The 24,037-nt window shown below is 37.4% G+C and overlaps 1 protein-coding gene across 2 annotated transcripts; it reads right to left on the minus strand.

The window, feature by feature from the left end:
* Positions 1-182: 182 nt before the first annotated feature.
* On the minus strand, positions 183-23,807 carry Fak (protein tyrosine kinase 2 Fak). Of its 2 annotated transcripts, XM_070309356.1 has the most exons (22): positions 23,111-23,807; positions 10,792-10,940; positions 9,437-9,612; positions 9,217-9,348; positions 8,965-9,114; positions 8,653-8,841; positions 8,416-8,496; positions 8,111-8,333; positions 7,880-7,915; positions 7,652-7,792; positions 7,321-7,503; positions 7,003-7,219; positions 6,735-6,925; positions 6,436-6,640; positions 6,245-6,324; positions 4,208-6,123; positions 3,497-3,640; positions 3,261-3,410; positions 3,072-3,171; positions 2,727-2,958; positions 2,349-2,643; positions 183-2,186 (listed from the first exon to the last, which is right to left on the minus strand). In XM_070309356.1, the coding sequence occupies exons 1-22, from the start codon at positions 23,191-23,193 to the stop codon at positions 1,860-1,862; spliced, it is 5,400 nt and encodes a 1,799-aa protein (XP_070165457.1). In that variant the 5' UTR covers positions 23,194-23,807; the 3' UTR covers positions 183-1,859. The 2 variants fall into 2 exon arrangements, with proteins under 2 accessions (XP_070165457.1, XP_070165458.1); XM_070309357.1 differs by lacking the exon at positions 7,880-7,915.
* Positions 23,808-24,037: the final 230 nt, after the last annotated feature.

A 24,037-nucleotide genomic window follows, 5' to 3' on the forward strand; every position in this document is an offset into this window, starting at 1 on the left:
ATGACAATGAAAGAAATCTTAGAAAAGTACAAAAAAATTATATTAAAAAAATTTTATATAAAATAAAAATTATAGAAAATGGAATTTATGTAAAGAAACGCTTTTATCAATTTTTGTAAAATACAATTTCTATAAAAATCTTAATATCAAATACTTAGATATGATATCTATTTAAAAAGATATTGAAGACTTATGATACTGCATTTTGAGAGTAAAAGATTAATTGTCATAACAATAAACAATTTTAATATTTGCAAGAAAAGTGATAAAAAGGGCTCCTGTAAAAAAACTGTGTATAGTGTATATTGTAATATCATTGCTCTGTATGTACTTGATCAAATTGGCGATTTAATTAACATTAGTTCTACTTACAAGTATAATGAATATCAGTTACACATGCTTTCAATATAAATTAAAGCAGTTTGTTATGTTTTTGCAATATGAAAAAGTACCATCAGTAATTATAAATATTCATTATGAGTTCCTGGGAAGCAACTCCTTTATCAAGAAATATACAACACACAAACATTATATTCTTTTTCTTCCGAGCATAAGCATGTCTTGGCACATAAACTTTAAAAGCCATATACCATTTAAGATATCAAATTCACAAACTTTTTTATGAATATTTCATATCCATGCCAATTGTAACAATACGTGAGTAAAATGTAACAATACAATGATTATTATAATGTTTCAGAATATTAAGATTTCCTTGCAGGTGAGATTGAGTTCCCCAGGAACACAATAAAGATATGCGTACAAATATAATATTTTTTTTATACCCATAAAGTATTCGTATTTTGTAAATACACCGTACACATATATATGCACATAGTGCCGTCGCAAACTGCATTGATGAACTATTAATGGTATTTTTATATGCAAAGATGTAACTTCCTAAAAATATCTCATAGGAACTGACTTGTCGCTGAAAAATGGTTTTTGCCTCTTATAAAACATTTCGTATATATAAATGTCGCAAATTGGTGTGAATCATTAAATAATTATTTAATAGAAATAACATTCAGTCCCTCTGTTTATATTATAATCACTCCCCATAGTATTCCTATAGGAAGGAAATAGACTATGAAATTACGAACTTTTATTAAAAACAACATTGTATAAGATTATGGCCTACAAGAAATTATATTCTCGCGCAATATTGAAGAGAGAAGATATTGTTCGTTTTTAAATATATATTTATAAATATATACATACACATTCTTATAATATGTTTATGTATGTATACATTACTAATTGATTACGAGATGACACAAATAAAATCAACAGATTTTTCAATCACGAGTATAATTTGCGATGCTTTAAATAAATGCGAATAGTGAATAAATCGAGGTCTTTTCCTCATTTAATAATGTTAGTGTTAATAAATGCTTGCCTATTTTTTTTATTTGCAACAAAACATAACTTTGCATCACCTCATATATGCAATCATTGCATAACAAATAGTTGTGATAATCCTAAAGCTTTGGAGTTGTGATTTCATTATATAGTTGTGACTTAAATCCTCTATTAAACTATAAACTATTCTACTAACTAATCCTATTATAATTAATGAATACTGTCCTATCTATAAGTACGCGTAGATAAAATGCTTGCATATTTTTAGATGTTAAAAAGAGCTAAAAAGCACAAATACTATATTTCTCCCATCGCTGAAATATTCGTGTAGATGAATACACAGGTAACTTGATAGGAGGATGTTATTTTTATATACATACTAAGCAATAATCCGAAGTAGTCCTGGAATCGATATATAACAAAATTATAATCCGCATATATTTTTACGAGGAAGCCACACATTCACACTATTTACTTCAATTCAAGACACCTCGTTGTTAGCTGTCATTTATCGGAGTGTCACTTATGACTTTACTATTGGTCGCAAACACCGTCTGTTGATTAACGCCTGCTGTAGTAACCGACTGACTTGGATGTATGACAGGATTAACTGTCTGTACTAAATTGCAAGCGACTGGTATCATAGGCGGCAAATTAACAGAATTATTCATAGGCCCAGCGCTACATGTCAATGAAGGTCTCTTTCTTTCTAGGCTATTAGTGGCCATTTGTCTCCTTGCTGTTGAATTGCGTTCAAGACTGTTAGTTACTATATTATGTCTTCTTTCTAAACTGCTGCCGGAATTGAGATCGGATTGACTTCCCTAAATAACAAGAGCATATTTTTTAAATCATATTTACTTCATTATTTTTATATACATATCTCATCGCGATTATACAGCAAATTTGTTAAAAATACTATTTTCCAAAGCCTATATTATAATTTCAAGAATGTATAATATTTTTAATTGAGTTATTTAACTTACTGGTGAAGATCGATCCATAGACTGGCCCATTCTATGCAATAGGTCACCACTTTGGCTTTGTCTGAAGGTCGTACCCTGTCGTTCACTTGACTGACTTCTCCTTAAGAATTGTTCGCCGGACTGGCTCGAGCGAATACGGTTCTCGGGCATGGATTCTCGCGTCCTGTCAACAACATCGCTTTGCTTTTGGCAAATCTGATTATCAACATACGGATAACGAATACGGATGGAATCGATCACATCTAAGAGGTTCTTTGCGTCCATTGCTAAGATATGGGCTGCAGAAAGCATTCCTCTGAAAGAGAAAAATCATAATATTAATTAATTTCTCATGCGATAATCTGTATCTGCAAATAATAATAAAAGGAATATACTTACTTCCGATATTCGGCATCTAATGTAGTGGCACTATAATTTTGCGCCAGTTTCATAGCGGTTACGAGTTCTGCCATATCTTTACTTAATACCTTATGTGCCATTTCCACTTCGCGATGCGCGGATATTGGCAATATTTTTACAAGAACATCTACAGAGGACAATAATGCTCTTAATTCGATACCTACTCTACGTACTAGTTCTAAATACTGATCAGCCTTGCTCTGTTGAACACCTGCAATTTACAATATATTCTTTTTGTGACAACAAATATAATGAAGTAAAGCATAATTTTTTACAATATTGTGCCATTTAGCCCATGCTATTATTGATCATTATCGTTCTTACCTTGTGACAATGACATAACTGCACGCACGACGCTTGTTGTACAGTCGTATACTTTATCATTAGTTCTATCTAAATCTGCAGTAGGTGTAGGCTCCATTTTCTACAAAAAAATCGATTAATGATTCATGTAATAAACATGTAGATTATGTATAGCAATAATAAAATGATAAATATCCATATTGGCTTTACCTTTACTATAATTACTTTATCGGAACCTTTGTCTGAGCCAAGAGAACCAGTATTGGTGGAATGTGGTTCATGGCTTGGTGATTGAGTAACTGATCGTGGAACTGGGGGACTAGCACTTTCATCACCACTTGTTGCAATCGATAAGCGTTTCTGTCATATAATGAAATTCAAGAAAAATTTAACTATGTTTAATTAACAACGAACATCTAGATTTATGTAAGCGAAATTTAACATACCTCTTCTCTCGCGAGCCAGCGACTATCCTCTTCAGACTGTCGTTGCTGCTCCAACAATCGTTGCTCTAATAACTTTTGTTCATCGTCGACGCCACTGTTAAAATTGTCGGTCAGATTGTCAAACAATTGCGACTGTGCATTCCTCTAAAAAGATAAAAACGATAATGTGTTAGAAAAATTTAATTCGTTCTTACTTTATATATTTGTCATAAATTATTATAATTTAATTTGGGATATGTTGTAACAAACAAGATTTATGTTACAATTGTTTTTTTTTTTTTTTTTTTTCGATAATATACAAATATGTACAGTAAAAATTAAAGAGATGCATTTATTTCTTGAGATGCAAAATAAACTTAAAACAGAAGTAGTGCATTCGTGTTCGTCACATGCAGTTTAAGTGATTACTATAGCAATGACGTCAGTGACATCCATTCATGCAAAAATTATTAGCCTACTGGAATAGCGAGTCAAGATTTCCGCTAGAAATAAATTTTTCCGATTGCATCACAACAAAATAGAAGATTCCTGTTTGTCCCATACATACATATTTTACTAAAGAAGCATATTACACATATACATATAACTGAAGAAGTGTAGAAGTACATTGCGGAAGTGTTGCGCAGACCAGGTAAAAACCAAAACAATACGTTGCAAATATAGAAGATGCGTTTTTTTTTTCACATTCCTAGAGGAGGCATGGAGTCAAACCTGATCTTGTTGTGCCTCCTCTGTCATCGAGCTGCTAGATGACATGGTGCTGTCACTGACAGCGGAAGAGATCAAAGAACCGGAGAGAGTGCCGTCTGTTGAGCTTGTCAATTGTTCGTCTTGTTTTTGCGGTGTCATGAACGTGGTGATCTTGGCGACGCCTGTCGCCATTTGCGGTACATTTACCGCCTTTGCAACGCCGCTAACTGTTTGACCAAGCTGCGCTACTTGTTGCACACCGCACGTGTTCATCGTCGTTATATTGCCGACAAGCATAGCGTGCACTTGAGTATGATCTATCGAGCCAAGGGAACTCGGTTGTTCCACCACATACGTAGATGAAATCGGATGGATATTCTGCTGAGTCACGGAAGATGATACGATAAAATGTGATGGAACGGAGGAAGCTTGCATTATTCCAATATTTGCTGACTGATTCGTTGTTTGACAGGTTGTTGACTGGCCGCTGATCCCTGCTGATGGCTGCGCTTGATGGATATAATTCGGTACGTGTATCTTCTGCGCTTGAACCACCGACACGGATGTAGCATGGGCCGTATAAATAGGATTAGCGCCACTCAACTGATGAGATTGCTGATTTGTGTGTTGTATCGCTGCATATGATACAACCTGTGGTACAGCGTTTTGCCGCGCAATATTTTGCACATGTTGCATTTGTGGCAGATACATAGCTTGCTGTCCTGGCTGAGCAATATTAGAATAGATCTGCTGATGCGGATAGTTCTGTGGATATATGGGCTGTTGCGACTGTAGATTCTGCGCCATCAGATTATTTCTTGTGGCCTGACCGTAATTATTTCCTGTCGCACCAACGGGCTTCGCCGATTCAGTCGCGGCTGTCTGAGGCTGGACGTTCTGGGCGCGAAACTTGAGAACCGGACCGTACAAACATTCCGTGTTCGAACCAGCAGTTACATTCGTCGAGCTAATATTACGAGGATAAACAACAACGCTACTACCACCATCACCACCGCTACCACCAACACCCTGCACGCCGCTCGTATTTGAATTTGTAGACTGACCGCCGCCACCACCACCAAATACTTGATTTATATTATTATTAGGCGCAAAATTACCATAATTAATTGGCTGGGCATGCGTGACGAATTGCGCCTGACTACTACTATTCGGTATCATAACACTGCTGCCCAAACTACTGGGACCAAAGTTCCCGGGATTCTCACCGTAATTACCACCTACTATGCTAGCGCTCTGACTGAGATTACCAACGATAGCCGAACTCTGGGTGAAACTAGTGACCGGTCCGTATATCTCGCCGCAGGTGTTGCCCGCGACCGCGACTGATGCGGCCGCGAATGGTGGCGGCGGCGTCGCGCTGGACACAGCGAATTTCTGCACGGGGGAATACAGGTCCCCCGTGACGCTACCGACCACCTTCGAGCTAACCGCATACAAGTTTTGCATCTCTTTAACCTTCTGCTGCTTTCGGTTGGCGGCGGGCGACTGCGTCTGCGTTGCCGTGTCTGAAATGCTCAGGCTCGACATGAGAGGAGCATTATCGAGGGAGGAATCAAGGGAATCTAGATTAGTGTCTGACAAAGTAGAGTCGCCGACCGATTGAATAGTATCGTGTGTGACAATGGACGGTGGTTCGGAGAGCGCGGGATCAAAGAAGGGCAGATCAGACACGAGAGAGGTAGTCAGAATTTGATCCTCATCCTGAAACTGCACCGCCAGAGTGTTGAAGGGGGATGCGGGAGTCGTGTACACGGAGGGACATACCCCTCTGGCTTGGTTGTCCTTGAGAAGCTGCGCAAGAACCTCGGGACTCTGCGCCACGATGTATGTGGACACCGGCGCTGCGGACAATTGCGACTGCTCCGTCGTGTTTTGCGGTTGTCGAGAGGGTTTTGGTGGCGGCACATCGTCTGCACCTAGAAAATATAAAATAGAATATCTTATATATATACAAAATTGAATAACACGTTCGCTATTATAGCATGTATGTTTTGCTAAAAAATTGAAATATGTATATCATTATTGTAAACGATGTACCCCAGGACATTGCTTGTACTCTTCTGTTCTCTCGTCTCATTGTTTCCTGTTGCTGATGTTTCTCTTCCATCAAGATCTCGCTGTAATTATTTAATAGATTAGTATGTAATATAGTAATATGTAATATAGCATGTAATAATACCCCTTCTTAAAAGGGGTGCTTAAAGTTTATGAATATTTTAAATACTCACTGTAAAGTTTCTCTAATCTCTTTAAAGGTCGGTCTCTTGCTGGGTTCATAACTCCAACATTGAGACATCAAGGAGTACAATCGTGGCGGGCAGTGATTGGGAAGCGCGAGCCGTTCTCCATTCTCTAGCTTGCGTATCACTTCATTATTTTTTACCCCTTGGAATGGTTTGACGCCTAACATTAAAATCTCCCACATACATACACCTAGAACAATGATCAAGTTTCATTGACGTAATCTTTTACGAAGGGAAACAAACCTGGTTTTTATAAAACACGATTAATTTTAGTGAAAGCTAACCGAACATCCAAACGTCGGACGAGGTCGTAAATCTTCGAAAGTTTATGCTTTCCGGTGCCATCCACTTAATTGGCAGTTTACACTTGCTTGCAGTATAATAACTCTGATCTTCCACCCACCTACTAAGGCCGAAATCCGCCAATTTAACACAACTATGCGACGAAACTAACACGTTTCTCGCAGCGATATCTCTACAACAAAATCACGCAGATATTACAATAATATCTGAAATATAGAGTGACAAACGGATTTCGTTCATTGTAGGTACCTGTGCACGAATTTCTTGCTTTCGAGGTATGACAAGGCAGTGCTCAATTGGAAAGTATACAATAGAAGTGTGGCCAGGTCCAAACGGTGTTTATTAGATTGTAAATAAGCACGCATTTCTCCGAGTCTAGCTAATTCCATTACGAGCCAAATCGGCGCCTCCGAACAGACTCCGATCAGTCTGATAATGTGCGGATGCTCAAACTGCTGCATAATATCTATAATTTGATTATCGTTTTGAGTATAATAAAAAACAATGTTTACGTATCTCTTTATATTTTACTAAACATAAGTATATGATTATATTAATTTTTCATACAAGCTTCTTCGAGAAATTTTTCGGAAGTAGCGTGATCCGCATCAACCTTGCAAGTCTTGACGGCAACAGCGATGGTTTGACCGTCCCTTCCCTTATACGATCCTTTATGGACGTTACCGAATTGACCCTCCCCTATAATTTCACCTAGTTCCACTTGGTTTCGGACTATTTCATAGTCTCGAGCTGCAAGTAAGATTGATCAGTTTAAATATCTTTCATGCATTAATTCAAAATATAAAGATATGAAAATAAAAATCAACGGCATTAATGAAGAGTATTATAATTGTGTTTTTATCATGTTAAAGTAAACGATAAAAATAAATATACTTACTAGCTGGTGTCGAATAATCTCCTTCTTCGTCGACAATCTCCGCATAATCTTCGGATAAAATAGTTCCAGTTTTACCTGTATTTTTCTCGCTGGCCGGACTATTGGCACCACCATCTTGTCTATATTTTGGCGGCTGTGCATCTATAATAAAAATCATATTTCATGTATATGTATAAATGAGAGCGTTAAAAAAATATTTAAGTACGCAGAATTCCCTCGTTTGTTTACCTTTGCATGGACAAGGATAATTCTTCCACGATCCAGCTTGTGAGTACAAAATAAACAAACTTAATATATCTTATTAACATTTCAATAGAATGAAAGTTTATTAAAAGATTTTAAGATATGATCTGCGCACGCATTTTTATATTTTTTAAAAATTATATCGGAGAAAACATCTCGAAAATAACTATTACTATTCGAAACTTTTGTCATAATAACAAATATTTTTATCTTTACCTTTTCTATTCCATAATGAAGTGTTGCTGCCTGTGACTAATCTACAATATCCATCAATCAAATCTGCAAGACTCTCTGCTTGATCTAGACTGGAGCAAGTGATGCTGAGAGTTTCCGCAGCACCCGCCACTCTTAATTTAATGCAGGCCTTTGCATGTGTTTTACAATCCGATACTAACGTTTGAATGGATTGTATTTGCGAGAATTCTGCCATCCTAGTCGGCTGCAATCAAAATTTTTATTCCGAGAGAAATGATACAGAATCATTTTTTTTAATAAAAAAGATATGTGATTCGAAAACGTACCACTGTCCCTCCTCGATGGGCCATGTACGATATACCTAAGTCCGGTCCAATGACTAGTTCCACGGGTATTGACCAGCTTGACTACGAGTTATACAATAGAAATTATAAGTGCAACGTATCGAGTACAATAAATTTGAAAACTGAACATAAAATCTGCGTATTTCTTGCATTTTTATCGTTCAGAGTACACTAGAAGAAATATATTTAAAATAGTAGATTTCTAACTAGATTGCTTACCCCTAAAGCGCATATAAATCTTTCCTGATCAAATCGATAGTACGCCCGTAGCAGATCGAAGAATTTAAACATGCACTCGAGTTCGGACAACGCCGCGACTTTCTTAAAGTGTTGCTGTATCAATTTTCGGAGTGCCTTCGCCTTCATCCCGTTCAGTACGGAACGTGGTAAAAATTTGTGCAGACCGACCTGTGAAAAGGACACAAATTCGTTCTCGTATTTCGTACAACAAGAAAGGATGATATAAATAGACACTTGGTTATATTGTAAAATCGCAAGCGACGTTCATCGCTTTAAGAAAGTCCTAAGTACCTCACGCTCCAGGTACTCGAGATTGCTCTTCTTGTCTAGAGCAATTTGCGGCATGTCCTTGAAGAAATAGCGTATCTCCAAGCAGCAGAGCTGAACCGCGACGTCCTGATCTAGAGCGGCGTGATTCGCGAGCAAGTAATCGTTTCGCACCTGTGAATGCGATAATAAAGATGAAAGATGTAAATTCGTACTTTATTTCTAGAATGTGATCGCACTAGACACTCTGTGTTACGATCCATATATTATCGTTACCTGATCGTAATAGTAATAAAACGTGACTTTGTCCTTCTCGTAGAGATCATTCAGATTCTGAGGAAGATAACGCACTCGAAGCTCGTACCTCCATTCGCAGTGCGGATGCTTTCGTTCGTACTTCTCTTGCACCTTGAATCGAATGTAATGAAAAAATTGAGAAAATAATCAGAATATATCGATATTAGGACATGTGGCTCGCACCACACGTATATTGTACCTGATACATCGTTATATCCTGATGTAACCAATAACTCTCTCCGGATCCAGGATGGTGCAGTCTCATCGCGTACAGATTCCGATAATGTCTGGTACCAACAGCCAATCGACTAGTCACCAGAGAAATGATACCTTTAACGTCGATCGCATCGCCAAATTTGACGACATTGAAGCCACCTAAATTTAATAACACAGGATATATGTAATACAAAAATAATAGAGTTGATGAGCTATCTGTTTTTCTTAACGCACTTGTATTTTACTTTATAATTTTCTTATCTATTTTCTTTATATATATATTTCTTTCCGTGTAAGAGATTATATTGGATGATTGCATAAGTTCGTGCCCGATTTTCATAGATGGCATTAAGTTACTGCATGGCGGAGTTTTATTGTTTTCGTGTGGTAATTGTTGCTTACACCGAATAGATGACGTTGTCTTATGTCAATTTAGCGTCAGACATTGTTCAGATAAGTCCATTTGTGCATAAGGGAAATCATTAAAAATGGAGAACGAAAGGTGCATTTGCGGCATGTAATGCTATATGAATTTCGGAAAGGCGTGAGTGTTGGGATTGCACAAAAAAATATTCAAAGCGTTTATTTGGACCGCGGTCCTGCAATCCGAACAGTCAAAAAGTGATTTGGCAGATTTCGAAATGGTGATTTCAACATGGAGGATCAACCCCGCTCTGGACGGCCTTCTGGCATTGATGATGACATTGCCTTAGTGGAAAGAAACCCAAGGATTACAACTGAGGATATTGCTGAGAGGCTGAACATCGATAATTCAACCGCTTTTCGTCATTTAAAAAAGCTTGGATACATTTCCAAGCTTGATACGTGGGTGCCGCATCTCCTGACTGAAAGGAATAAGCTGCAGGAAAACTGCAGGAGTTGCAATGGGAAATTCTGCAGCACCCGCCATATTCTCCAGATATTGCGCCTTCAGATTTTTACCTGTTCCGGTCTTTGCAGAACAGTTTAAATGGCAAGAATCTCAATTCCGAGGAAGCTGTCGAAAACCACCTTACAAACCTTTTTCAAGAAAAACCAAGTTCTTTCTTCAAAAATGGAATCGACAAGCTTATAGATCGTTGGAAAACCATTGTAGAAAAGAATGGAGATTATATAATTGATTAATAAAAGTGTTATCTCTAAAATATAATCTATTGAAGTTTATATTTAAATCGGGCACGAACTTATGCAATCACCCAATATATATTATTATATATAATCTTTATTCTTTGGTGAGTGCGAGAAGCAAATGTCTCATCAAGCAGCCCATCATCTGACGGCAATCTCTGGCATGTAATAGAATTTTTCGAAAAGCTATTTCAGGGCGAAATAACTTACCGTTAGGAAGATGAACTTTTAAGGTCGCCTTATCCATGGGGGTGGGCGAGCCGTGCGGTGGCGTATTCCTACCACCACCACTGGTCTGGACACCTCCGACACCTCCGCCTCCACCTCCATCTCCTGCTCCAGTGCTCATCCCCTCATGGCTATGTAGAACACAAAAAAAAGCAGAAAAGATTCTTAATAAACGCCTCACCCGCGCGACATTTTTGTGCATTATTTTGTAAAACTGCTCATTACGTGAAACAAGCAGATCTCGTGTGTTTTATCAGTAAAAAATTAATTAAAATGTTTCGTAAAAGATATGATTCTTTGATATTTCTCGTCGTGGAAAAGCTATATATTTTCGTATTTTCGATCTTTCGTGCCGCCCTAATAATTTTAGACACCGCTATTTACTGGTTTTTAGAAAACTTCGATACTTGATCTTGAAATTGTTTAGTATATCGATTATTTCAATTGTGAGTGCGAATAAATCAAATTCTGACAAATATTGGAGTTTCAAAAAATTGTTAACAATTTTAGGAAATTTTTAAAATATTATCTCTGAGGAGATGACACACGAGTATCAATTTGAAATTTATCAACAATATTTCTTTGTCAAACTGTCAATTAATTCGCGTATTTCGAGCATCTTTGCGATCAAATTTTCCTCTTTTGTATTTTTAAAAATATTTACTCTCCCTGTGTCTCTTCTTTTTCCCCCGACAACACAACAATGTTTTACGTTTGTTTCATTCGAGGTTTCATACAATGGAAAAGAAAAGATGCATGGTTCCTGCAGCAGTCGCGTCAAGAATAATATAATGAAACTCATGCAGTTCCTGGACAATTCGTTTCACACTTTGAAGGCTACTCTCGATCTGTCGAACGTACGTCCCGCGACGAATGCAATCGCGAGTCCCACCGCGGCATCATCATGGCATAGAGTTTACTCTAGCAAGACCAAACGATGTTACCCGGGGAACTGTCGCAAGAAATGTCGCGAAAAATCGCGAGTGACGCGTCAGCGCTGCAGAAATGCAGCATAGCAAATCGAATCACCGCCGTCGTCATTATATTGAGAAGATCAAATCACAATTGTCGGCTGATGATGTTCGTGCGGTTCGATACGCGTTGAAATTGTGCTGATCACGAAGTAAGGTCAGTCGTTCGCGCGAGCGAAAATAACAATTGTCGCAGTGACATCACGCGCGATGATATAACGAAAAACGGTCGTATTATCTTGGACGTGATAGTCATTCGGTAAGAATAAGCGCAGTTAGAGATTTTGAATCGATTTTCAATGATTGCTCGATAAAAATACTCATTATTTATTAATCGATCGCTTTCAGTCTATTGAGTCTATTCAATCATCGAGCACATACAAGTTCAAAACTCAACTCTCTTCTTAATAAAATATATAGGGCGCTCTCATAAATGAATCAAGATCAGTTTTATTGTTAGTGCGATGATGCGGGATATATCTCTTATAATTTCTACTGCTGTAACAAATAAATTATTACATGTACCTTACAAGGTGCAACCAATTGAATAAAAAGAATGACGATAGAAGGGATAAAAAGTCAAAAGATGTTCATGATTTTACAATAAAATTTTTACATGGGAGAGAAAAGATTTTTAATCCGATTATTAAATAAGATTATTAAATAAAGTGTCAAACTCGCGGAAAAAAATTTCAAGACTATAGATTAAAAATGATATAATTTAAATAACGCATTATTAAAAAAGATTTCGCAAAATTTCAAGAAAAGAAATTCCAAGTTTTTTCGTTGTAACGATTCAAATTGTATCGTGTATAGAATAGTACATTATAGTAACGTGCGTTATAATAATAAGATCGAGCTTTCTCTAAAGTAATCCACATAATATCCGTGTCTCTCTGATTCTCACGAGATTATTCAGAGTATCGAGTTTATCCTTCATCTAGCTTTCGAGATAGTATTCGGATATGTCTCTAAGATATGTTGAATGCACATGCGTTTTACTTATCGATTCACCGCGTTAAATCGTCGCTATCTGACTGAGCTCGCGAATGTGAAAAAAAAAATACATTGTAAATAATTTTCTTAAAAACAATTTTTTTTATACTAATTGATTTGTCTCATTATTCTGTATATAGAAGTATTACGGTAAGATTATCAAAAACTAAATATTTTACGAGATATTTAATTTTTTATATCAAAATATGTCAGATTAAAATATAAAATAACTCAAAAAGTACTTAATAAAAAAATACTTTATTATAGTGTTTTGGAAAGCACTCGATGTCAGTTACAAGAATACTAAATAAAAAATGGGGGTTTCCATTTAAGATTTTAAAGTTGACCTTCACATGACCTTCAAATGATTTTCCAACGTCAAATCATTGTCACCATCTTATGGCCCCCTTGAAGCCACACAACTTTTGTTTGAAACATTTTTCTCTTCCGGGCTTGATTTTTGAGATATTCGACTGGATGGATTAAAATGGGCCACCCAATATATTCTTAAATCATACAAACAACATCTTTTCCAAATGCAATAACACGTGCTCGAATCAATTATATTCTTAAATCATGCGCTCGCAAATAATCGCCTTCTAATCACTGTAATATATGCTTTAATCAAAAAATTGTCTACGGATATACGAATACTTTCTAATTCAATCATAATTGAAATTTCGATTATCAATATCTCGAAAATTTATATATCTTGATTTTCAAAATATATGATTTAAAATCTATGATATTCGAAGTTTTTTAAACTAAAAATCGTAGAACTCTTGCAAAAAAATATCAGGAATTATGGGGGGAGGGAGGAGGGTAATTATACAAAGGAACATTAGAACTGTACTCGGAACTATTTTATTTTAATGTGTCAAAACTCGTGAACCTGGCACTTTCATTTTTCCAAGTCTACTTTCGTTGTTATAATGGAGAAAACTAGTTTTTAAAATTATCGAGGAAACTTTCTTTTGTTCCGAATAACACAGAGCTTTTAACAAAACCATGGTATCGTAACATAGAAGTGTCAACTTCACACGCCCGCTATTAATGCAAATGTATATTACGAGTGACGTCCGACTAAGGAATGCTGTCGGTCAGGGACCAAGCGTTTGCACCGGGAACCACCAGCTATCGACGTGCGAGCTTCTAAGAGAAATCGGCGGTCGTGTAAATTAATTTACTTCAGATAATTATCGCCATAAGAAACTGGGAAAAAATCGAAGAGAAATCAAGAAAACAAAATTTTGCTTAAGACTTCTCAATTTTTCAAATTCTACAAATTACTTCGTAAATTCAAATCTGCGGATCAAATAAAAAAATTAGCACTTTATATTTTTAAAAGTGCTCCATACATATTTCAAATTACACCAAAAAATATCAATGACATCTAGTTTTGTGGCATTATTATGTGAAAATGAATAGTATGAAATATTGTCTAAAATCAAAGATCTAAAGATATATTTTTACCGATGTGTGTATATGTGTGTGTGTGTGTGTGTGTGTGTGTGTGTGTGTGTGCGCGCGCGCGCGCGCGCGCGCATCGAATTTATAGGTAAAATTTTCGACACACGAGGTTTACACATCGTAAAACGGATTTCGATATAAATCGCGCATTCTATAAAAGTTCGAGACGGTTCTATCCGATCGCCGGCTGCACCAATTTATGGGCGTGTACCGTGTGAAAGTTCGCCTTCGCTTCCTCGCGTAATATTAAGGCCCGTTTACATAGGACGCAACACGCCAGACGCAACTCGCAGGTCGGTATTCATAGTCAGTTCTTATATTTAAGACCATCTTAAGCACAATCTTAAGATGTCCTAAACCAATCATAGAGTCGTATTAGCATCTTAAGACATTACTTAAGACGGTCTTAAATATAAGAACTGACTATGAATACCGGCCTGTGCGAGCTGCGTCTGGCGTGTTGCGTCCTATGTAAACGGGCCTTTACATCGATCCGCGTTATGGCCGTACTCGTAATTCGACACAGTCGTGTCCGTAAATCATCGCGGACGCAAATTACACGAACAGAAAAATACGGGAATGTATCGGGACACGGATATTAGTGCGCTAAGTGATAGAGGGTCACCATTTACGCTTGCTTTGCTAACGAGAAATCTGCGCGCAATCCGTGCGCGATACATACGGTGATCGATCATTTCTCTAAAAATAAATATCGAAAACGAGACATCCGTCGTGAATCGTCGTCCATCGTAAACCGACCGCTCCATGAATCGCCAATTTCTCTTTTTAAACTTAAATAGCTTTTAATATATCGACCGTTTAAATCTGCAAAATTAAACTCGAAGTTTGCATCGAGATAAATAGTTCATAATTATCAGCCGCAAATTGCAACATGTATATAATTGGGAACTTGTTTGTTTACAATCTCGCGCGGGGGAAGTGGTAGAATTATCGAAAGGACACACGGCGCTGTATAAATTACGCACGAGTACGCGCCTTGCCTGAGAAAAGAACGTCATTGGAGAAACAAGTTGCGCGGATATAAATAACTACCTACGCATATTAATAATTAATATGAGGCTATATCGTGTGAAATTTTTGAGATTACTCGTCGAGAAGTATGTCGGACGACAACGTTGAAAATGCAGACTCGATCTTTAGCCTCGATCTCATTTTCAATCTGCATATTAATTCTAACTTTATTTTTTTTTTACAAACAATATTTTTCGTAAAAAAATATGTTTCTTCAAGTATTAGAATACAGGCGATCGTTGCATTTGATTGAAGAAATTTATAATCGATAATGACAAAGGGAGTTGCCGATAAAAGAAAAGACTCGGAACAGGATAAAAACTATCGGGCACAATAGTTACATATGCATAGCATAAAACCATCTAGACCAATGAGTATCGAGCATTAAGCCACTATATTGATTTACATAACATGCTCATTGGTACAGACGATCTTATACTATGCATATCAGCTATGTCAATATGTGCGCGATAGCCCTAAGTCGATGCCACCCCGTTTATGATACGCCTGCTATATCTCTACGCACCTGCAGCTGTCGCCCACGCAGCTTTACCTTTCACTATTACTTTCTCTATTGCGCTTTTGCGTCGTCCGACAAATTCCGTACTTATGAAAAATCACGCGTGAAAAATGTGATGCACGCTTATCTGAAGAGACGTGAGAAGAGCTAAGATACTCCGCTGCTTTCTGATTATTTTCAGGCACACGAGATACGTCAACTATCGACGTTTGTAGAAACAAATTAGTTGCCTGCAGCGTAAGTTAATCGGTACTGGATATTTAGTTAATTGATAGTCGGCCTTATGAGATAAGATATACAGGGATGAGACGTGACTGTTCAAGATATTTGGTAATTGAATGTTACTGAAAATGATATTCGAATAATCTGTGATAAGGAATGTTTCGGACGTATCTTTATACCTCGAGCGAGACGCCTTATGAAATTTCCACGTTCCCAGCGTATCCGGACTGTAAGAGTCGCTGCAGCCAAGCTGGCCCAGAGAGCAAAGCAAACCCTTGCTGTCTCTCCTCCATCGTTTCTCGCGCGTACAACCCCTCTCTGCGCGCCTCAAGAGCACGCCTCCTCCCTTGGGATTCTTCCCGAAGTTATCGAGATTTCGGGCGCGACACGTGGGCCAGGAGATCCCGCTGGCTTTGCGTTCCACGAGTTCCAACATTCTCCGGAAATATCCGAACGTTTTTACGCGATTAGCCGGGTACCATTTTTCAGATATATAACAATACTTTTTTTGGTCGAAGATGATCTTCGTTGAGGCTTAATTTAATTCAGTTCTTCTGTTTGTCAACTCATGATAATTTTCAATAGCTGCACGATATGATAGTCTTTGTTCTACGAGTATGATGCGCATCTAATTTTATTTTTCACTCTCTAGTTGCTTTTCCAAAATTCCATGGTATCTAATTTAATATCACTAATCTAACTAACTCTAATTTAATTTGGGGGCTCCAACACGCCCTCGAGTTTTCCGCTGTCTATCATAGGAATGCACATACAATTAAAATTGATGTATTTTCTAAAATAACGATAACAGCGTATGTATCAGTTTAAATATCTCACTCTGACGGCGATCTATTCCCTGTCAATTATTCTTATATATCTCCGTATAACACGACTCCCTCTCGGCTAGGAAGATCACGTATCTCTGACGTGATATCGTGATATTCACGGTAAGACGAGTAGAAAAATGAGGAGAGAGCCAAGAATAATTGCAGGATTCATAACGGAGACGTGGCGCTGACCACAGCAAAGTAAGAAAAAAAGATATATATATTTCGCGATAACACTTTATTAATTAAAACTCTCTATTCATCGTCGCATTCATCGAAAAAAAAAAAAAAAAAAAAATTTAAGAAGACATAATTTTTGCGACGCGGACTGCGTAATTTTAATATGTAAAACAATTATTTTTATTCAAATGTGTGAATTATATTACAACTTTATAAATCCCTCCGTCTTCGCCAACATCAAATTAGCGACAACTTAAACATACATATTTTATGTCAATATAATGCAATGCGTATTCCCTGTACCATCGTTTTTCACATAACACTGGCATTTTGCCCGGGCACAATTGCGGCGCGTTGCGGATCGGACATGACGTCAATTCTCTCGCGTCTAAAGTCGACTCTCGAAAAATGAAATATGCATCCCCCTCGCGGCACTTTGGCCCGTTGCCTGAATTATCGGAAACCCACCCCCATAGAGCACCTATGACTTTCATTCACGCTGACGCGTCCATGCGTGCATACTCGTAGCCGAACAGAAACTGATCGTCTCGCCAACGAGGGACAGAACAACCTGCCGTCCTTCTCTCTCGGCAACTATCTTTTTCTCTATCGCGTGTCCCTTTTCCCGCGAGTGTATTTGTGCGTGGGTCGCATCGATAATTCCCATGGACCATGTGTTACAAGCGATTCCGGTATCGTTACGCAGACTGCTTGGGGCCGTGAGACAAGTTTATTAAATGTGACATAAGTCGGCAGATTTTTACACCTGTAGACAGATATTATCTCTCGTGGTCGCACGCGAATTTGTGGCAGTCAATATAATTTTATTTTTTTTATTCTCGCAAACTAGTCCCGCAAGAAACTTCTATTCATTTTGTGCTTCTTTCTCGGATCTGTCAGCTTGTATATTATTCTTATTGTTAATGTCAAAGTTTGAAATTTCTCGTATTGTCGACGTTGCTTAATATGACACGTGAATTAATTTTTTTATTGATTTAAATTTACTATTAGTCTCTCTGATACCAAAGTATTCAAGTTGTGAAACTCACATCGATATCTCTCATCATTATTTCACCGCTGTATTTCGCAAACGTGTTGTTAGACGAGGTCATTCACCCATACGTGCCTGGAAACTTCAGGTACCTTTGATATGACATCATATCAAGTAGTTATCTCGTTGGCGCAGCCTTGACATCGGAGCTACGACTATCGTGTTACTTCAACTGTATATTTTTGTTCTTTCATTAAGTTAAATAATAATGCAAAATTTCACTCTGTCTCTACGCGCTATATAATATTTCAGAGCGTCGACGATCAGTAAGGAAATAAAGGACGTTAAAAGTCATGCGCGACTTAATCGATCCCGAAACGCGTTCCACGTGCAGATTTGCAACGTGTTTTTGTCGGGATGTTCTAATTCACGTGCAGCAGAAGCAAACATTGGCTCGTCTCACGGACGGAAGTACTTATTTTAATCACCGCTTCCCTCGACCGTAGCTTAAATTATTTTTTCACTCGTATATAAGTTTGCAACGATCGTTTGTTATACAAATTGTGACTTGGTTCTAAAAATATCAATGTTAAATATATGTTATTCTAATCTTAAAAATAAAAATTCAGAAAAAACATATTTGACAGATATAATTAGATGTCCCAATAATGAAAGATTAACTTTTTCAAGAAATTGAACTAGAAATATAATTTTTGAATCAATACATCTTTCATTTTCTCTCTCTCTCTCTCTCTCTCTTTCTCTCTCTTTTTATCGTTGCTTCTCTTCGTGATTATTTGATATCGATGGAAAATAAAAGAAAAAGATTGTGAAATGCAAGTTTATAGTTAAAGTATTTACGTATTCATATCGCCGCGTTATTTATCATACGCTTATTTAGATACTCTTCGTAGGATATAAGATGGGTAAAAATTTCTCTCCGATATGAACGTGCAATTTAGATATGCTTCGATCGAAGCTACATTTACCTTTGGAATAATAAGTTGTGTTCATCGTGTATCTCCCGCATTCGCTTATATATTGACCGATTATATATATACATGCGAGTCTGGATATGAAGTGCATATCAAACAGCGAGGGGAGACATTGCACTGTAACGACTTTTCGCCTACGATCGTCTGCGTTCTTCGAAATCGCCGGAGAAATCGAGACCACCGTAGTCAAGAGACCTCTTTGTGCGTCAACCCTGACGAGTTTTCGGAATAACAGAATCAACGCACAATTTAAAAAAAAATCTTCTCTCGATACTTTTTATAAGATATTTATTCAGATAATTGATAAAATCACGGATTGCATCCGAAATATCGAAATTATTACGATTATTCGCACCTGCAAATCGCGCCGCTTCGGTATTCAAGGGATAAGAATCCGCGCTGAGGGCAATCTTGAAATACGACTCGTTGAGAGCATCGCACTTAATCCTGAATTACGACAGTTTTGCAAGATGAAGAGATATGCGCGCGAACGGCCATCAGACGAAAGTATTACGCACGAGAGGGTTCGAGAGGAAAGACGATCGATCCGAGGCACGATTTTCTGGATTCTATATCGCGATTCCGATTATCAAAAGCGACGCAATTCTACGGTATACATCTATATAGAAACATGTGTGTGAATCCGGTTGGAACCGCTTAAACACCCCGACCTAAATTCCGATTACGTGACACGCGTCGAGAAGTTCGCTGTCGAATTCCGATTTATCGTGAATTATTGATGGGACGAGAAGCGATAATGAGTTGAACAAGATTAATGTGCTAGGATGTTAATATATGAAATATAATATATGCCATTATACGTAGAGATAAAAGGATATGGGAAAAATGTAATGAGAGAAGAGAGAAAAATTTGTACCATTACTAGTGACATTAATATGTGAGAGAAAAAAGAAAAAATTTAATTTACGAAATAAAGATGATATATGCAAGATTATAGGCAATAAGAGATTTAAAAAAAGACTCTTTATCGCGAACCTCACATTCATATTCTATATTGATGATATACGTATACACGAAGCCGATAAGATAAATGATACAATAACGAGAATATAATCAAGGGACTCAATTTTTTTTTTTATAACCCGGAAAATGATCGAACAATAGATAGACGCGTTTCTTTTCAATAAGACTGTACTTGTGAAAACCTTGCATATCGTAATAATGTACAAAACTACACGCTAATATGCAGGATTGGGAAGTAACGTGTTACTTGTAACGTCGTTACCGTTACGGTTACTTTTTTTCGGTAACAATTGTTACTTTTTTCTGTTTGTAACGGTAACGGTAACGTCGTTACATTTTTACAATAACGCTAACGAATTAGCCGTTACTTTTATCGTTATTTTTTGGTTCTTTATCATCTATTCAATAGATGTATTTTTTGAAAAATATCTTGTAGCCTTCTATCATAGGCTGCATTCTGATAGTCACTGCCAGTACTGAAAATCTATAGTAACGTAAATTATAGATTTTACAATACTGACAGTAAATATTGGAATACACTCTTAATAATATCAATATTTCTCTTATCAATATTTAAAAACAATGTTTGATAAAAATTTTCGACAAAATTGAGATTTGTAAATTACAATTTAAATTCCTATAAAGATAAGTATATTAAAAAGTAAAGATATTAACATAAAAAATTAGAATCATTAAATAAGTTTAATATAAAAAACGCTTGCTATATAGAGACTAATTTAGAGTTTTTAATTGTAACATAGATTGTTACATTTAATATTGATTATTAAATAATTTTATAATCTAATAGCTTATTTTAGCATTACAAAAAACAAAAACATAACGAAAAAGTAACGAATCGTTACTTTCCAAGTAACGGTAACGGTAACGCGTTACTTTTTAAAATCAGTAACGAGTAACGGTAACGAGTTACTTTTTACAAAAAATAACGGTAACGCGTTACTTTTATAGAGTAACGTTCCTAACCCTGCTAATGTGTGGTTTGGATAGTCTTATTGTTAGTGATGTGATGAAAGATTGGAATTCGCGCCGAGCACAGCATCCCAATGGAATGCGCCGCGGAAACGATCGTCAATTTCTTCATCCACTTGGAGTGTCAGTCCGATGACAGTTCGATTGCCGTCAGTGACGGCACATTCCGATTCACGATGCATAAGAACGTAGAAAATTTTAATGGCATCCGCAACCGCGAGAAGAAGGCGCGAAGCGGAATGTATCGAGTATGCTTTGTTCGCCAACAACACAAATGGGACACGAAATAAATAAAGGAAAAGTCAAAGAGATGAAAGAGGCATCTTGGCAATTTTGGCGAAGCGCTATAATATACGCTGGCAATTAATTCCAGCCCTTACACGAGCTGTAAAATCGAAGGTCGCGCGAATGCTCCCGACGCAAAAATTGTCCGACGATTCTGTTGTGGTGTAGACGCGTTAAAAAAAAACCATAGTCCTTCTAAAATTAACGGCCGTCGCAGCCGCTCGTTCAGCCTCACAAAAGTACGGAGTATACCAATTATACGACGTTGATGAGAGACATTCGCCACAAAGATGAGATTCAGATTTCTTCGAAGCCGTTACATGGCTCGACAATTTCGAAATTACGATTGCGAAACGTCGCGATCGACTGTATCGTGTTTGTACTTCCATTAACGAGCATAATTGATCAAATGAATTCGAGTTTCGCTTCGTGAACTTGCGATAAAGTTGGCATCGGGCGAAGTAATTTCGCGTAATGGCGAATCGCGTAACAACGATGGGGCTTTCTCGTTTGTATTATCAGGCTAAGTAGTTCCCAAGGCAAAATGAGACTCGGTAACAATTTCAAGTTACTGCGAAGGGAGAGCGTCGGTCTTCGTGCCACTTGTGAATCACGGCAGACGTCTCGTTTGAATGTTGTTCGTTATGTCTCGGTTCTCTCCCCACGCGAAATTCCGCGGTGGACCAACTTTTCTCATTTCTATATAACCGTTCAGCTGTGCGACTATCCTGTCCTCCTCTTATGATACTTGTTAAGTGCGCGATACCATTTGTCCGTATCCTTTATTAGAGTTAGTCTAGTCTCTTCGATATCGAGAGATAAATCAATCAGAAAAATTGATATTAAATTTATTTTTTTTGCAATATAATATATATTCAGATATCAAATAATATTCTTCGATAAAGACAATTCTATGTGAAGTTTCCATCTCATCGGAATAAATCTTGATGTCAATTAATATAAAATACCGAACGATAATAATAATTAACGGCTGCAACATCACTCGATATCCTAGTTTTCGAACGTTAACGTCACTAATAAGAAATCGTTTTTCTTTGATTCATCATTATTTCTGCGCAAGTAAATTTGAGAAATATACTACATTAATCATCAGTATTAGACGGCTACGGAGAGGATTTCAATTTCAATATATTCCAAGGAACGCGGAATTCTAGGCAAAGCGACGTCCTGCTATACAAAAGCATTGTTAATGATGTCAATTAGCGGCGGTTACGAGCGAGTTATGGTTGATGGCTACAATTTTGCCATGGTTACCTGGCATCGATCTAACAAGAGAAACCGAAAGGAACATTCTCCACGGGAGAGCTTGCTCCTTCCTTTCTCTCTCTATCTCTTCCTATCTTTCTTTCTCTGTCCCTGCCTCTATTTCCGCATCCAAGTTCTTTACGCACTTGCACAATTCTGTATCTTCTCGTGGATTGGAAGAAGCCTTCAAAGCCTTTACGCACGCGAGCTGTTCCTCGAACGAGACAAATCTCTTGTTTAAACACCTGATTCTCGACTGGCTGGAGGTAATAGAGTGTTATTTCACGCTAGTCAATTTACCACAAAACATAACATTATATTCGAAATTTATTAGACGTTCTTGCCACTAATTATCGATTTTTTCCCAAGTGATCTCGGATCGCGGACGAGCGTATCATCTATTTAAACGATTGAATCGAATAATATTTTTATTGCGGAAAAAAACCGCATAGACTATCCAAAACTTTCCGCCGATTACTTACTTTACCTAGATTATCACAGCCCTTCTTCTCTCAGCGTGTGACAGATAATGAGGTCTCTCGTATAGAGACGCGATCGCTTGGTATACTTACTCGGTGGTTTCGAGGTACTGGAAGACGCGATAGACGGGGCGTCGATACATGAAGAGGTGATCCTCGACGCGCTCCACCATCATCCTAAAACCACTTCATTCGAAACGGGGGTGGGCCACTTATCATCACCCACCACTTAAATCTCACCACAGCGGAGCACAATGCACGGAGCTAAAATATGCGAGATCTCTGATGGCGAGGATCCAAGAGTCCTAGGATATGTATTCCACGGCACTTTTCCCCCGAAAAGTTCTTTCGTTCGTAGATTCAAGAGATTAATGCTCAACCGCTCATGTTTATTGGCACGCACTCTTTTGTCCGTCGACGACGAAATAGGATCATCAAATATCGAATAAATCAAAAGAATTCCCTTTCCTCTGTCCTGTCGTACGACATGGATTTACGTCGCGTCGTTCCGCGTGAGACGAAATTAAACGAACATCCGGGTCGATCTTCTATTTTCACAATCGCTCTGCTGTTTCGTCTAGGTCCTCGCACCGAATCGATACGTTCGGTACATATAGTCGGGCGACAAGTGCGCTAAAGGATTGTGTCCCCAGGTGTGTTCTTCTTGGATCAACGACCCTCGCTATATTCTTTCGTGATGTTTGTCTTGTTTTTCCTATTATACCGATTGCAATCGCATTTCGAGAAAATAAGACGTTTATGATGATGTCTACGTAATCAATGCAATTATGATAAAAAACTTAATATAAAGACGTACGATAATAATCTATCTATCTATTTTTTATTATTAAAATTTATATTATAAAACAAATATTTTTTAAATTCGTTCGAAAAACGTGTATATAATAAATACATAACATTAGCAACAAATCACGAGCAATTTGAGAAACAGCACCGAGCTGAATCGATATGGAGTAAACTGTATATATATATATATAAAAAAAAAAAATCTTGCCATGT

Source organism: Polyergus mexicanus, unplaced genomic scaffold (genome assembly GCF_030449975.1).
Source record: "Polyergus mexicanus isolate NDT 795.1 unplaced genomic scaffold, iyPolMexi1.0 SCAF_17, whole genome shotgun sequence".
In the NCBI taxonomy this organism is placed as follows: domain Eukaryota; kingdom Metazoa; phylum Arthropoda; class Insecta; order Hymenoptera; family Formicidae; genus Polyergus; species Polyergus mexicanus.

Bases quoted from the DNA above. Each gene is read 5' to 3' on its own strand.
- Fak (XM_070309356.1), bottom strand. From the start codon at position 23,193: ATGATGGTGGAGCGCGTCGAGGATCACCTCTTCATGTATCGACGCCCC. The intron at 8,497-8,652 runs GTAAGCAATCTA...TATAACTCGTAG, and splicing joins GATTTATATGCGCTTTAGGG to TCAAGCTGGTCAATACCCGT. The intron at 2,187-2,348 runs GTAAGTTAAATA...CTTGTTATTTAG, and splicing joins CTATGGATCGATCTTCACCA to GGAAGTCAATCCGATCTCAA.